The 15,695-nt window shown below is 38.9% G+C and overlaps 1 protein-coding gene across 3 annotated transcripts in view; it reads right to left on the reverse strand.

Moving 5' to 3' along the window:
• Window positions 1-15,695, reverse strand: part of ARID5B (AT-rich interaction domain 5B) — a 367,300-nt gene that overhangs the window by 202,357 nt on the left and 149,248 nt on the right. For all 3 annotated transcript variants that reach the window (XM_082268249.1, XM_082268251.1, XM_082268250.1), the window contains one exon: window positions 7,663-7,893. In XM_082268249.1, coding sequence (XP_082124375.1) covers window positions 7,663-7,893 — 231 coding nt within the window. The remainder of the gene's footprint in view (window positions 1-7,662; window positions 7,894-15,695) is intronic.

The raw sequence follows: 15,695 nt of genomic DNA on the forward strand, positions 1-15,695 counted from the left end.
TCCATGGACGCTTCTTACAGCTGAAAGCCTGTATGCAGATATGAGCAAAAGGAAGGTGTATGCAGGAGCCTGGCATTTCACCCACAATCCACCAATCAGGTGCAATGCTTTGCAGGCTTCTGTGAGAAAAATTAATTAATGCACATATTTTTCCTGCAAAACGACATGCATGTATTATTTTTTCGATAAGGGTGGATTTAACCTTTTACAAACCCTGACACCAGCTCTAAACCAGGCCAGCATTTTAACAATCAGGGTGCATTAAGGTTTCTTCAGGGGTGCCTTGACAAAATGCCTACAATTTGCCCCAAAATTGTATACAAGCCAGTGGGTGGATGAAACCTGCCTTTTGGTTACACAAAGACACAAAGTTTCATTGTGCACCATTACAACTTTCTAGCTGCAAACCTCCAAACGACCAATGACATCATCCGTTGATGAGGATGTCAGTTGCCTGCATATCATCCTTGTTTGACCCTCCCTTGCCCCTCTCCATCAGCTTTGGGGTCTCAAAAGTGAGGTAAAAGAAACATTGGAATACTAGTCAGTACATTTGCAAAAGTGTATTTGCTTTGGAAGAATAAATCACCTCTAATGTTGGGTGTCCTACATGTATTGATGTTGCTGCATTATGTAAAGCTATCAGAATAGTTCTTCCATTTTAGAATGGGATGCTCAAGACTGTCCAAAATTTTGGAGGGTGCCTCGAGATTGTCCATCATTTTAAAGGGTGCCTTGACTGAAAAAAGGTTGAAAAACCCTGAGCTAGCCATACACAGCTTAAATTTCGTCTTCCTGCTGAATTGACTGGAATTTGAGCAATGGGTGGCTCTGTCTGCACCACCTAGCACAACAAAAGTCAATTTAACTACTTAAGGACCAGGCCTATTTCTGACACGAGTTGTTTACAAGTTATTTGTAAAAAAATTACTTAAAACCCCTAAAGATTATATATATATATATATATATATATATATATATATATATATATATATATATATATATATATATATATATATATATATATATATATTTATTAACAAAGACTCTGGAGAAAAAACTGCGGTCATTGCAATATTTTTTGTCACGCGGTATTTGTGCAGTGGTCTTTCAAACGCAATTTTTTGGAAAAAAGTTATTTTACGACATTTTAAAAAAAATGAAACGGTAAAGTTAGCCCAATATTCTTGTATATTGTAAAAGATGAAGTCACGCCAAGTAAACAGGTACCTAACATGTTATGGTTTAAAACTGCGCCCACTGGTGGAATGGCAATAAAATACAGTACTTAAAAATCTATATAGGCGACACTTTAAAAATTTTAACAGTTACCAGTTTAGAGTTACAGAGAAGGTCTTTTTCTAGAATTGTTGCTCTCACTCTGGCAAACGTGGCGATACCTTACATGTGTGATTTGTACACCATTTTAATTTGAGAACGTGACTTACGTATGCGCTTTATTTTGTGTGCGAGCTCATGGGGACAGCGGCGCTTTAAAAACATTTTTCCTTTTTTATTTTTCATTTTTAACACTTTTTTTTTTTTAAAAAGTAAACATCCCTAGTGACAGGCACTCTTTATGGAGGGATCGGGAGGGACCCCAGACCCCTCCACTGCACTTAAAAGTATTCAAAATGCCAAAATCTGCATTTTTGAATGCTGACATTTTTTTCTTAATCAGCTCCGTTGGCAGCCGAGTAAACCGGAAGTGACATTGTGCCTTGCTTCCAGGTTACATGATCAGGGACCCGATCTAAGCCAAATTCAACTTTGTTCGGTACTCCAACCAACCGGCGGACGTGCCGGCTGGTTGTTTAGGTCTCCCGGTGGGACGGGAGACCCGGGCAGAGCTATGGAAGGCAGCAGGAGGGGGGGGGGGGAATCCCCTCTCACTTGCTGGTTTAATGGCCGAACGGTTGCTAAGCCCCATTGGCTGTTATCTCCTGAAAGCCGACCGCCGGCTTTGAGGGGATTTGCAGGCATCATCCCAGTAGGTACAACCAAATCTGCAAGCCGAAAGACATGTACCTTGTTTTGTGGGAAGTGGTTAAAATCGACTGAGCCAATTCTGAAAAAAAAAAAATAAAAAATAAAAATAAAGGAAAAATTTACTGGGCTGGGTGGAAAATAGGATGCAGGCGCTGTTCAGCCTACAATCACAGATGCAGTCACTGTTTGAGAGGGTATTCAGGCAGCAATGGATGCTGCAGCTACCTGAATCGTATATCCTGCAATAGAGATACCCCCGTCCATAATCTGTTAATTTTCTCACATTCAGTTTATGGGCTAAACAAAGGAATAAGAAGTGTATGGCTAGCTAAAATCATCTCATCAATGTGGGGTAGAGCTAAATAAATATGGGCCTACTTTTCACCTTAGGAATGAGGCTGAGCTGAGGGGAAAATCACACACCTAAGTTTTAAGATGCATATGATGAGGACATTGTGAATTGAGCTTGGTAACTTTTTGTTCTAAACTCTGAGATAATGTATTTTAGGTGGACAGACCAAGCCACCTTCTGAAGGATTGCAGTGGAATTCCAGCCAAAATCTGTTTTACTGCAGTCCGTGTTCTAGCTTAGGAGGTTTCTGTTATGGTGACATTGCTGTGTGCACAATGGAAAGAGCATCTTCACTTATCTCAAAAAGTTACATATACATTATTAAGCATCTGACAGAGTGTAACCATTTAAAAAGAAAAAAAAAAAAAATTACAAAAAAACGTAGGCTTGCATTTGACAACACAGTATAATTCAGTAACTATCTCCATAGGAAAGAACAGCGGGAAGCACTCAAGACACTTAGAATTCAAAAATGAATACAATCCATAGGTAAAACCTGTTTAAATTGAAGGTATAGAATAGCATCAATTACACAACTTTACACTAAACAGTAGTTATACATGAAAGACCTGTCCATTGATATATTCTAAATTCATTAACATATCAATTTGTTCACAAATCAAGAGCCAGTGAATTTATATGTAACAATTTTAAACTAAAAGGCATTCCTCCATCTCAGCTAGTTTTCTTCTAGTTTGTCAAGGCAATTCCCAAGTTTTGCATGAAAAGGAAATATTTACCACCCCCCTGAAAATTTCTACAACTTTAGCTGTCTGCTTAAAATTACCAGGCATTCCTTTAGTTGTAAGAATCTACACCCAGGACTGCATATATACTTCCAGTCCCCCAGGCCAAATATCTTGCATCTCCTCCTCCTACCTCAGTTGACTTGCAACATGAATACCACACTAATCAGATTAAACACGATACTCATAAAAGATACACAGACTAGTGGCAGAGGCTAAAGGGACAGTTTGCCCACTTTGTGTACAACTAGAACCAACCAACAGTTAGAAAAACCTTTTAATACCTTTTAACAGTATGGACCAAGTTTGGATTAACGTCAAGTACATAGTACTGTACACTATTCCACCAACAAAAATGCATAAGCTGTGTAGGGAGTGCAAAAAACATGACCATGCCAAGTTACAACATGTATTGTACACAGAAACGGGTCAATGATTGCAACAGGATATATGGGTGGCTGTAAGCCACCACTAGTAGCCCTGCTGTCCTGGGATGCCTATGAGTGATATGTCCAGCTTCCCCTTTGAAAGCCAGCTGATTGGGACCTTTTGCCATATACCGGACAATTTGCTCAATGTATGTACACTCATTTTTAGGAAGATATACTTTATTTGTACAGAACTCACTAGTCTAGTGAAATATATCAATATACAGTGGGTACGGAAAGTATTTAGACCCCCTTAAATTTTTCACTCTTTGTTATATTGCAGCAAACTCCATGCAGGCTTTCATGCAGGAGAAGCCTCTCCTCAGTGTAAGACACATGAAAGCCTGCATGGAGTTTGCTAAAAAACACCTGAAGGACTCCAAGATGGTGAGAAATAAGATTCTCTGGTCTGATGAGACCAAAATAGAACTTTTTGGCCTTAATTCTAAGCGGTATGTGTGGAGAAAACCAGGCACTGCTCATCACCTGTCCAATACAGTCCCAACAGTGAAGCATGGTGGTGGCAGCATCATGCTGTGGGGGTGTTTTTCAGCTGCAGGGACAGGACGACTGGTTGCAATCCAGGGAAAGATGAATGCGGCCAAGTACAGGGATATCCTGGACAAAAACCTTCTCCAGAGTGCTCTGGACCTCAGACTGGGCCGAAGGTTTACCTTCCACCAAGACAATGACCCTAAGCACACAGCTAAAATAATGAAGGAGTGGCTTCACAACAACTCCGTGACTGTTCTTGAATGGCCCAGCCAGAGCCCTGACTTAAACCCAATTGAGCATCTCTGGAGAGACCTAAAAATGGCTGTCCACCAACGTTTACCATCCAACCTGACAGAACTGGAGAGGATCTGCAAGGAGGAATGGCAGAGGATCCCCAAATCCAGGTGTGAAAGACTTGTTGCATCTTTCCCAAAAAGACTCCTGGCTGTATTAGATCAAATGGGGGCTTCTACTAAATACTGAGCAAAGGGTCTGAATACTTAGGACCATGTGATATTTCAGTTTTTCTTTTTTAATAAATCTGCAACAATGTCAACAATTCTGTGTTTTTCTGTCAGTATGGAGTGCTATGTGTACATTCATGAGGAAGAAGAATGAACTTAAAATGATTTTAGCAAATGGCTGCAATATAACAAAGAGTGAAAAATTTAAGGGGGTCTGAATACTTTCCGTACCCACTGTATATAAACTGCCATTTTGTTTTTCAGGAGTGAAAAACCATTTGATTAAACGTATCTTTATAGCAAACCCCAATGCTAATAAACGGTATATTATACTGTATATCCCTTAGAGAGAGGTAGATTTTATACATTTCCTAAATGTTCATAATGCTTTGTTGGCATCAGCAAAAATTTATATTAAGCACCAGACAGGGTAATTACATTAGGAGGGAAAAAAAAAAAAAAATCAGCCATTTCTACAAATAGTGATTATATACTCAGAATTTTGTAAACAAACAAACAAGGGCATTCAATACTAAACTAATTAACAGAAGTTTTCATGCTTTAGGCATTGCAAACGATCATCTGAGTACAATGAATTTCAAAAGTCATATAAGCTGTATTAAAAATACTACTGATAAAATATGATGCAGTATTATATTGCAATATAAGAATACATTGGAGGTTTGCCAGTATATAACCCCATCACATTTTAATAACAGGTAATGTAGCTGTAAAACAGAACTCTATAAATGGATTTAATATCATCATTTGGTATTCATACATGAGTCCTTCACTAATTATTTTGAGAATTTGCATGCTAGATATAATCATGTTTCAACTATGCAAGGGCATGTTATACCAGCTCACACTCAGGGGAATCAATATTTTAAAAACATATTCTAAAACTGAACTTTCAGCATTAAAACAGGGTTTACACATATAAATCACGCATTTTCTATCAGAGATCAGAATATATGGTAGGAAAGTGAATTCTTACAAAAAGTTTTGCTGAGTAAATAAGATTCACTTGGAATCAGGTACAGCTGAAGAGAAGTAAAAAGTTATTCTGTATAGATTTGTATCATTCTATAGGTGCATACCTAAACCGTTATGTAAGGTGCAGATGAGGACATTTTATTATGTATGCTTTAAAGAGGACATGTAGATTTCCGTAATGGATAGTGGCCATGAAAAAAAATTTAGTTTTTTCGAACAGATTTCTCTTTTATGCTATAAAAATGTATACTGTGCCTAAACACGGCAAAAAATGTATGGGCATCATTGTTTATTTATATGCTATTAATATTAAAGCAGAACATAAGGCAGATAGAAAAACATAATTTGATGCAGTCGTGCATGATTTTAAAAATAATGAAAAGCAGTTTTACACATAACTTGCATAATTATCTAATTCTGTCTTAGGCCGCATGCAGACTGCAATTCTTTTAAACTCCTTTCTCCTGGAATGCGAAAGTAGCATTACAAGCGCACCTAAAGCCACTTTTTTTAAAATGGATTTAGACACATCAAGCATTTTGGTGCTTACTAATTTCATTGGCCGGAATAAATTTTTATTCCAGTCATATAAATGAGTGCTCAAGCGCTACACATGCCTAGCACGTTCGCATGCGTTTAGGCAGGTCAAGATTTTTTTTTTGCAACAGAACGCTCCTCTTCTGAATGTAATCTAAATGGTTAAAACCTGCGCTAAATTAATATGTGAATAATATATTGTGAAATATTGATAATGTAAATAATTGTGACTAAAAAATAAGTGTGAAATAATGCAGCTGCTGCTCACCAAGCAAAGGACTCAGACAAAAATCACTAGCAAAAAGATTCAATGACAATAATAAAATCTCTCAAGTGCATAAATTAGTGCTAAGAAGAATATGTAAAAAACTCAAAAAGGAATGAATAATCCACATAGTGTAGTCCATAAAATGAAAGTGGCGTTCCTGGAAGTAGTGTGTATCAGTCGGTGGGACCGATCCTTCTTTACATGCGTTACTTGTTTGGAAATCTCTGTAAGTAATACTATTGTGGGGGAATACAATTTCATTTTATGGACTACACTATGTGGATTATTCATTCCTTTTGAGCTTCCCAGAGAAAGAAAAAAGGGGTTATAGTGACAGAGCGCCAGCCAGCTTAAAGGAGATCTCCTGTGAATTTGTATTTGTCCCAAGCCCATTTGACCTTTAGCTGAGGGTCCATCGCTTCCGGTGAGTAGGGTCCCAGGAGGGGATTGAGACACTCTGCACTGGCTGTTTTCTGGAGCACCCCAGCACTTTCGTCTGCAGCACTTCAAGCACCTCTTCTGAACGTGATTTGCCCTGGGTTTTTTTTCTGCCTCTAAATGCTCCGTGCCATTAAAGTACCTATGTGAGCATGGACACATAGGCTAACACAGAAAAGCAGGGTTTTTGACAACTAGTGTGCATGAGACCTTCATATCACTCTCTGTTATTCTATGCACCACACAACCTTCAGGTAATAAATTATAGCATTTTCTTTCCCGCAACCATGGGGTTGCGGGAAAATGTAATTATCCCATCAACACATTCAGTGTCGATGGGGGAATCCCACTCGCGGAGCTACTTTTTTCTCCCAGCAGGGGATTGGGGAGGCGCAGGGAGCCATCCCTGCCAGGAGAACACAGTGATATTGCTAGCAGGTATAGCCCTTGCAATATACACATCGTAAAAATACTAAATGCTAGTTGTACCCAAGTGGATTGATGGATCACCTTTACTATCAGCCTGCCAATACATGATTCAAACTATCTATCACTAAATTGAGAGAGGAAGAAGGGGCTTCACTAGTAAGTCAATCATGGTCTGTTGTCTGCACACATGGTTTCTTCACCAGGCTATAGGTGGATGTATGACACCATTGTATTTCGTAACCATAACAAAGTTGTGTCGCCTTCCTAGGTGAGATGGCTGGAAGTGGCAAATGATGGGAAAAAGCTTTTTACTTGCATATCATTGGGTAATTTATTACAAAGTGAAAGTTTCTTATAGTGATTCACAAAAGTAAAAATTCACTTTAGTAAGGTGAACACCCTCTACTTCATTGTTACTGATGGCAATCATAGAAGCAACGTAAAATATGAACTACGTCATCATAAACCCTGGCTAAAAATACAGCAGTTATTACATTTGTATTATTGCAGTCTGACTTACCAAATTCATCACATATGCTTTCGTTATCAATAAGAGTTGGATGGTCAAATGTATCCCGGCAGTAAAGGATCTTTGTGTTCTTGTTGATGATGGGAATGCCCCCCAGTGCCTGAACAAAGTGGTCCGCCAAAACTGAAGAAGGTTTGGCCTGTATACGTTTCAGTATTGAACGATAGCGGCAATACTGGGGATAACTTAGCACCATCAGGTTACCCTCATTTTCATCCTCTCCTGCAAAAAAAATAAATAAAAAATATTGGTTCAGATGGCTGTAGGCAGTCAATATAAATGTATGTGCATACATGGGTCATGTTTACAGCAACAATATATCTTGCAGCTTTTAGTAGAGAGCATCAATGTATTAACATCAGCCTAATGCCCTTAACTAAGTCTAACGTTTACCTAAAATCTAATACAATGCAGACAGAAGACAATCTACAGCAGGGATCCTCAAACTACGGCCCTCCAGCTGTTGTGGAACTACACATCCCATAAGGCATTGTAAAACTCTGACATTCACAGACATGGCAAAGCATGATGGGAATTGTAGTTCCTGAACAACTGGAGGGCCATAGTTTGAAGACCCTTGATCTACAGTATGGTTGTTAGACTTTTAGATAAAACTACATGAACTGCGAACTTCTTTATGAACATTTAAGAATTTCCAAAATGTACGCAACAAAAAGCATACACACATTTGAAAGTAATGCCTCCTAAAATTAAAACACAGCCAACTGTAGCAGACTCCATCTTAGGTACACAGATATCTAATTTTAAACCAGTCAACCCAATCCCAGCAGTCAATAAAACAAATAATCACGATTTTTTTGGCAGAATAACATGTACTAGAATATATCCATTTAGTGATAACCAATTAAAAAAAAACAAAAACAGTAAAGAGCAAGGCAATATAATGTATGTGGTCAGAAAGGAAGTGACAAGATGTATTAGGTCCTATTAATATGTCCTTTCAAGTAAGCTAGCTTAGAAGATGTAGGAGACAATGTGTAAATAATTTTTCCAGTTAGTCAATTTTTTTTCTTTACTACAGATGAAGAGGGGTGAGGGTCTACAATAAAATAACTAAAATGTAAACAAATCTGCTCTTAAAGTGACTGTAAAAGTTAATTTAAAAAAAAAAAAATAATGTTATACTTACCTGCTCTGTGCAAGGGTTTTGCACAGAGAAACCACAATGCTCCTTTTGCTCCTTTTCTGGGGTGCCCCGGCATCACTTCTGGCTCCTCCTCTTCATCGGGTGCCCCCACGGAGAACCGCTTTCTATTGGGCAGATGTGCGGGGGTGATCACGAGTCCCGCTGCTGCATCCTTTGAAACAGACAGCAGGACTCAGCCCCGCACCCCGCTCTCGTGTAACTAGATTTGATTGACAGCAGGGGGAGCCAATGGCTCCTGCTGCTATCAATCTATCCAATGATGACCCAGGACAGTAGCTGGAGCTGCTGGGCTCGTTCTTGTCGCTGGAACATTCGGGTTCAGGGAAGAATAACAGAGGGGGGGGGGGGCAGCAACAACCAAGAAGGGTTTTCACCCTAATGCATAGAATGCAATAAGGTGAAAAACCTTGACACTTTACTTCAAAGGCTTGACACAAATTCAAGAGCAATTTGGGGTACAGTCCTCCTGTGCCAATTTGTCTAGTTTTTAACCACTTGCCGACTGCCCGTCGCAGATATACTGCGACAGGTTGGCTTGGCTGCGTGAGCAGACGTACAGTGCGTATCCCCATTAGGCAGTGGGGAAGCTGGTCCATGCGGCTGGCAGCCGTGATTGCTGCTGGGCACTCGCAATCGCTCCCCGTGGAGAGAGAGACGGTCTGCAGTTGTAAACACAGCAGACCGTTGTTCTCTCCAGAATGAACACAGAGAGTTAACCACTTCCCTGCCAGTGTTCTTATTCTATAACTGTTTTTTTTTTTAGCACTGATTACTGTAGTAATGTCACTGGTCCCCCCAAAAGTGTCACAAATGTCAGTTAGGGGTCCGATCTGTCCACCGCGATGTCACAGTCCCGCTACAAAATTGCAGGATCACCACCATTACTAGTAAAAAAATAAATAAAAATTACATAAATCTTTCCCCTAGTTTGTAGACGCAATAACTTTTGCGCAAGCCAATCAAAATATGCCTATTGGGATTTTTTTTTTCAAAATATGTAGCAGAATACAAATTCGCCTAAAATGATGAAAAAATTTTTTTTTTTTTTTTTTTTTTTATTGGGAATGTTATATATCAGAATGTGAAAAATATAGCTTTTTTCAGATTTGTCACTCTGTTTTTGTGTATAGCGCAAAAAATAAAAATATCTCTGGTGATCAAATACCCCAAAAGAAAGCGCTATTTGTGAGGAAAAAAAGGACATCAATTTGATTTGCGTTCAGCATCGCACGACCGCGCAATTGTCCGTTAAAGTCACACGTGTCGAATCACAAAAAAAAATGGCCTGGTCATTAAAGTGGTAAAACCTTCTGGTCCAGAAGTGTTAAATCCTAGCCAAATGTGATCTAAACTTTAAATGTAAATCTAACAGAGTTCAAGACATATGTAAAACTATCCTTTTAAAAAAGCTTTGCCAAAAAAAAGTATTTTCCATTTTTGTGAGTAATCAAAATTATTGTCTAGATCAAGAAATAAAAATTAAAACAGAATATGCTTATGCTTGAGCCTCATTGATTGACACGTTTGCAGATGGTTGTTAAAAGTTGATCACACTTTCTTGTGAAAGACCAAACTGCAGTCACCAATACATATACAACATACAGTTCCCCATTTCACTTCATGGTATACAGGCAAGAATTTTTCTTTAATGCTACACTTTATATTCTATATAGTGGTCCTATTATTTGTAAGTATTCCTATGTACATGTTCTGTATAGTGTCCCTTTCTATAATGCAAACAAAATGAGTGGTCCTACCAGGGAGTGGAACAAAACAGGTAAAGTAAATGTAATTTTGTTTTTCAAGTACAAAGTCAATTCAACACCAGTGTTTTATGTGGTTTACGGAAAATGTTGTTCTAGAATAGAAAAAAAAAAAAACTGAAGCAAAGTATTTTCACTTTGCGTCTTGGCACTGCCATTTAATTTTCAAGGAGTTTGAGAAAAATTGCTCATTTGTTAAAACAGAATGTTCTCTTTTTTCCAGATTTCCAAGTAACAATCCAAAAATATGAAATAAAACATGATATAAAAGTACGGAGCAGTGCAAAGCTAGCAAAAGATATATTAGATCTTAAGTGAAATCAATGTTTTATGCATTAAGGGGTCAACAACTTTCCCTTACGCATTATATTGTATTTTATAGTAAAGATAACAAAAATTCCCAACCTCCTTGCCGCCCCCCCCCCCCCCCTCAAAAAAAAAAATCGACTTAGATTATTGCAGAATTCTTGAATAGACTGCTGTAGGTAATACAGGTCGGTCAAACCAGAAGAAGAAAAATGCCAGAGGAATAATAAATAAAATAAAAACAACTATACTGATCTTTATTGATCTTATTATGCTTCTGGCATTTTTCTTCCTTTGATTGGGCAGCTCTGTTATAAGTTTCTGAGCTTTTACATGGTTGGTTCACAATGCTGAAAAAGTATTTCTGCCATTCTAGTAAGATCACTTTCCACAATTTAAGAATTGTACGACTGTTAAAAGTATGCTGGTTTATAAAGGATTAGGTTCAACAAGGTGTATGCCACTTTGTGGACTTCTCACTTTTATTTTTTTACCCATATTTTTACAGAGCACTATCCACTGTCTATTCACAGAATACTTTGTATTTTGTGAATGGTTTTACATAACACAGAAGCCTTTTGTGATTAGGCAAGAGGAGAGGAGGGGAGATGTGGGCAGATTGGCTGCTGCAAACGACTCTGCCCGTGCAGGATCGGAAACGTGAAGGTCCGGTGCCAGAGCGCCAGAAGTACAGCAATAGCTGTACTCCTGGCACTCAGCAAAAATGTAAGTAGTAAATAAAAGTGTCATACACCTCATTGGACTTACTATCTTATATGCAAACACACTATTAGAATAGATGAAATTCCTGGAGTTCTTCTTTAAATGACCATATATCTTGAGGGCTCATTCACATCACAACGTACATAAAATGCAGATATTACTTGCACACTAGCACTATCCCACTCACTCTGACATCACTCCCTTTTCCTGTTGTGGGTTGAGAGAGAGAGAGAGAGATAAATCTATCCCCTAGTTGTTGACGCAATTACATTTGTGCAAACCAATCAATATACACATATTGGGATTTTTTTTTACCAAAAATATGTGGCAGAATACATATTGGCCTAAACGGATGAAAAAAAATAAATTAAAAAGAAATAAAAAAATATTGGGAATGTTTTACAACCGAAAGTAAAAAATATTGTTTTATATTCAGAATTGTCGCTCTTTTTTGTTTATAAAACAAAAATTAAAAACTGCAGAGGTGATCAAATACTCAAATATTTGGGTACAGCGTCGCACGATGCAGTGCCGTATCTCAAAAAGTAACCTGGTCATTGAGGGGGTAAAACATTCTGGTCCTTAAGTGGTTAAATGGCAATGCTTAAATGGCAGTGCAGGAGTTATTCACGTATACACCTAGATGTGAAGATTGACTTTAATTTTCCTCTTATTGGGTCCCCCTATCGGTGCTTGTGGCTCCTCCTCTCTGCCGAGTGTGCCTCCACAGAAAGCAACTTTCTATGGGTCCACTCATGTGGGCATGGTCCCAAGCCTCACTCTCTATGTTTATAGACAGACAGGGGAAGTTGGTCCTGGCACCTGCTCCCTTTGTCATTGGCTTTGATTGACAGCAGTGGAAGCCAATGGCTCCCGCTACCTCATCAAAGCCAGTGAGACCAGGAAGTGAAACATCTTTTATAACCATTTTAACCGCTTGCCGACTGCCGCACGAACATATACTGCGGCGGTCAGCCCCTCACAGGCAGAGTGACGTATCGGTACGTCACTAGGCTGGGAGGGTCTGGAGAGCGAGCGCGCGCCGCGCTCCCGCGCGGTCATGGACCCCCCCCGCGCGTGTGACTGGCGGACCCGATGTCCGCTGGTCACTCGGCGATCGGCGGGGGAGAGGGAGAAAGGCAGGCAGCTTGTGTAAACAAGCTGCCTGTCAGTTCTCCCTGTGTAGAAACACTTATCATACGGTTCTACTATGTAGAGCCGTTGATCAGTGTAACTACACCTCAAGCCACAGCCAATCACAGTAGAAAGCACGCCCCTAGGGACACACACAGCCCCTCCCTCTCAAATAAAGTTAACCCCTTCACTGCCAGTGTATTTTTACAGTAACAGTGCATTTATATAGCACTGATTACTGTAGAAATGTCACTGGTAACCCCAAAAGTGTCAAAAATGTCAGTCAAGGGTCCGATCTGTCCGCCGCAATGTCGCAGTACCGCAAAAAAAAAAAATCGCAGATCGCCGCCATTACGCGTTAAAAAAAAAAACAACAAAAATGACAAAAATCTCTCCCTTTGTTAGTAAACGCGATAACATTTGCGCAAACCAATCAAAATACGCTTTTTGCGATTTTTTTTACCAAACATAGGTAGCATAAAACAAATTGGCCGAAAATGTTAAAAAATTTTGATTTTTACTTTTTTTTTGGGGAATTTCATATAAAAAAATTTGAAAAATATTGTTATTTTTGCAAAATTGACGCTCTTTTTTTGTTTATAGCGCGTGATCAAAAAATCGCACAGGTGATCAAATACCACCAAAAGAAAGCTCTGTTTGTGGGAAAAAAAGGACGTCAAATTCGTTTAGGTACAGCGTCGCACGACCGCGCAATTGTCCATTAAAGCCACGCAGTGCCGAATCGCAAAATACCCCCTGGTCTTTTAGCAGCCAAATCCTCCGGGGCTTAAGTGGTTAAATGATTGGTTAATTGATTCATGAGTATGATTTGTAAAAAGTTGTGAATCTTGACAATATATTTTGTGTGTAGATTCTCAACTTCTTTTTTAGAACCTTTCTACCACAGCTGTAAGCTTAAAAAGGTGGATTCATGTGACCACATATAGTACAGTGTTATGGTCAGGAGTGTGCTTGTTCAGCCACATTGCTGCAAGCATACAATTGAGCAATTTCCTGAAACAAAACAGCAACATATTGTATCTATATAGTAGCACACAATAAGGCCCACCTCCAACCTGCCACATGTTTATGGATGGCTAGAAGGAGTTACCTAGCACAATCGTAACGTTGTATATAATTCTATGCAAATTTCTTTTATGTATACTTTAGCTTTCACAACCTTCTGGAAATGGAGAGACCAGACTTTGTACTGCAGGACACAGCAAACTGGATGGCAATAGTTACAGCAATAGTAGACAGTTGCGTTATCTCTGCATTGTTTAGGATGTTATAATTTTGTAATAAAACTTGCATAAATTGCTGGTGAAAATGCATTTTTAATTTTTTATGGTTTAAATGAGGAAAGAGTTGTAATCTGAAGGCCACGTAAACAAGGAATAATGAAGAAACACTTTTGTTCTGATGGCAATGTGAACAAGGCATAACTTGTATACAAAATATTTGAATCTAAAAAGCATTTGAATCTAAAAAGCAACAGAGTGCAAGGAGGTAACTGGAAATCCTGTGGAGGGATTTACTTTGTTTTTTTTTTATGTTTTTTTTTACCGAGGTGGTTAGGACACGGTAAGAATGACATTCACCCCAGGAATATTGGCGATGGTGTAGAAAAATATGATGGAGGTGAAGTGGAATAGTATGGCGATGAGGGTGGGATCTGTGAGAATTGTTCTCATGTCAAGTGTAGGGTTCATGGGACTTGGCGTGGTAGGTATGGATTGTAGTAGAGAGGGTGGGGATAACTGTATGCTGGTACTGGTGGTGCAAGTGGTGGTGCTGGTTGACATGTTATGTGTTTTAGAGTGTATCTTCTGGATTGTAGGATTCTATTTGCTTAAACATTTTCATGGAGTGCCATTTTTTTTATTTTCTAAAACCTCTGAGTAAAGGCACAATGGTCATTGCAAGGAAATATTCTTGAGTTCCTTCCATAGTTTTTAATGACTTTGTTTAGGGTATTTAACATGGTGATTCTCATCTCTCTAACACTGGCTTTGGTTAGCTGCTGATCTTCTCGGAGCAGGCCTTGGCCTACGGCTTAGCCTCGAAGTTGACAGGCCTGGCTCCTCTTGTGCTCCACAGACAAATTCACTGTGGTTGCAGAGGTATTGCTGTCAGACTCTGCCAGACTGTTTTTAAACTGCTCCACAGTGCCGATTGTGTCAGCCTTAGCCAATGATTCCTTCTTGTCCTCCACAAACGGGACACATAATTGTCATCAAAGTGCTTTCTGTTCTGAAAATGGACAAAAATATGAGCTTGGGAGATCTTTTTTTCAAGGATTAAAATAAAAAAATATATATATTGTTTACTTACTCCCACAGCTCAAAATATGGCTTGAGAGAGCTCAGCGTGTGAAAATGGAGCTGGGGCAATATTCTGCTTGCCCCAGCCCTAATACGTTGCTCTTTTTTCTGGAGAATTAGTTCATTTCTGTAATTGCCCCTGATGCTTCTTCATTTTATTTTCAAAATCTGGACAGCAAAACCCCCCCCAAAAAAACCTCAAACCCCCCCCCCAAAAAACAAACAAACAAAAAAAAAAAACCACCACGTATTTCTTTTAATATTTCCCAGGTTTCTAGCTACAAGATATTCTATTTTTTGATGCATTTTGAATTCCACCTAGACCAAGTCAACCAAACACTTTATTATTCAATTGATATTGAAGAAACAAGCAGAATGTTGTAATGCTAACACAAGCAAAGTGGCAGAAGAATGATGACCAGTTTTGGTAACCAACTTTCCAGATTGCTTAGAGCCAGTTGATGAAAACATTGTGATGCCGCTGTGCAGTGAAAGCAGGTTCTTTGCTTACAAACAGTATTTGTCTTTGATAATACTGGCTGTTGTGGATGTGAACTACTGATTTATATACACTGCTGTGGGATCATACAGTAGCAGCAGTGATTC

This window comes from Pelophylax lessonae (genome assembly GCF_965119305.1).
Source record: "Pelophylax lessonae genome assembly, chromosome: 9".
NCBI lineage: Eukaryota > Metazoa > Chordata > Amphibia > Anura > Ranidae > Pelophylax > Pelophylax lessonae.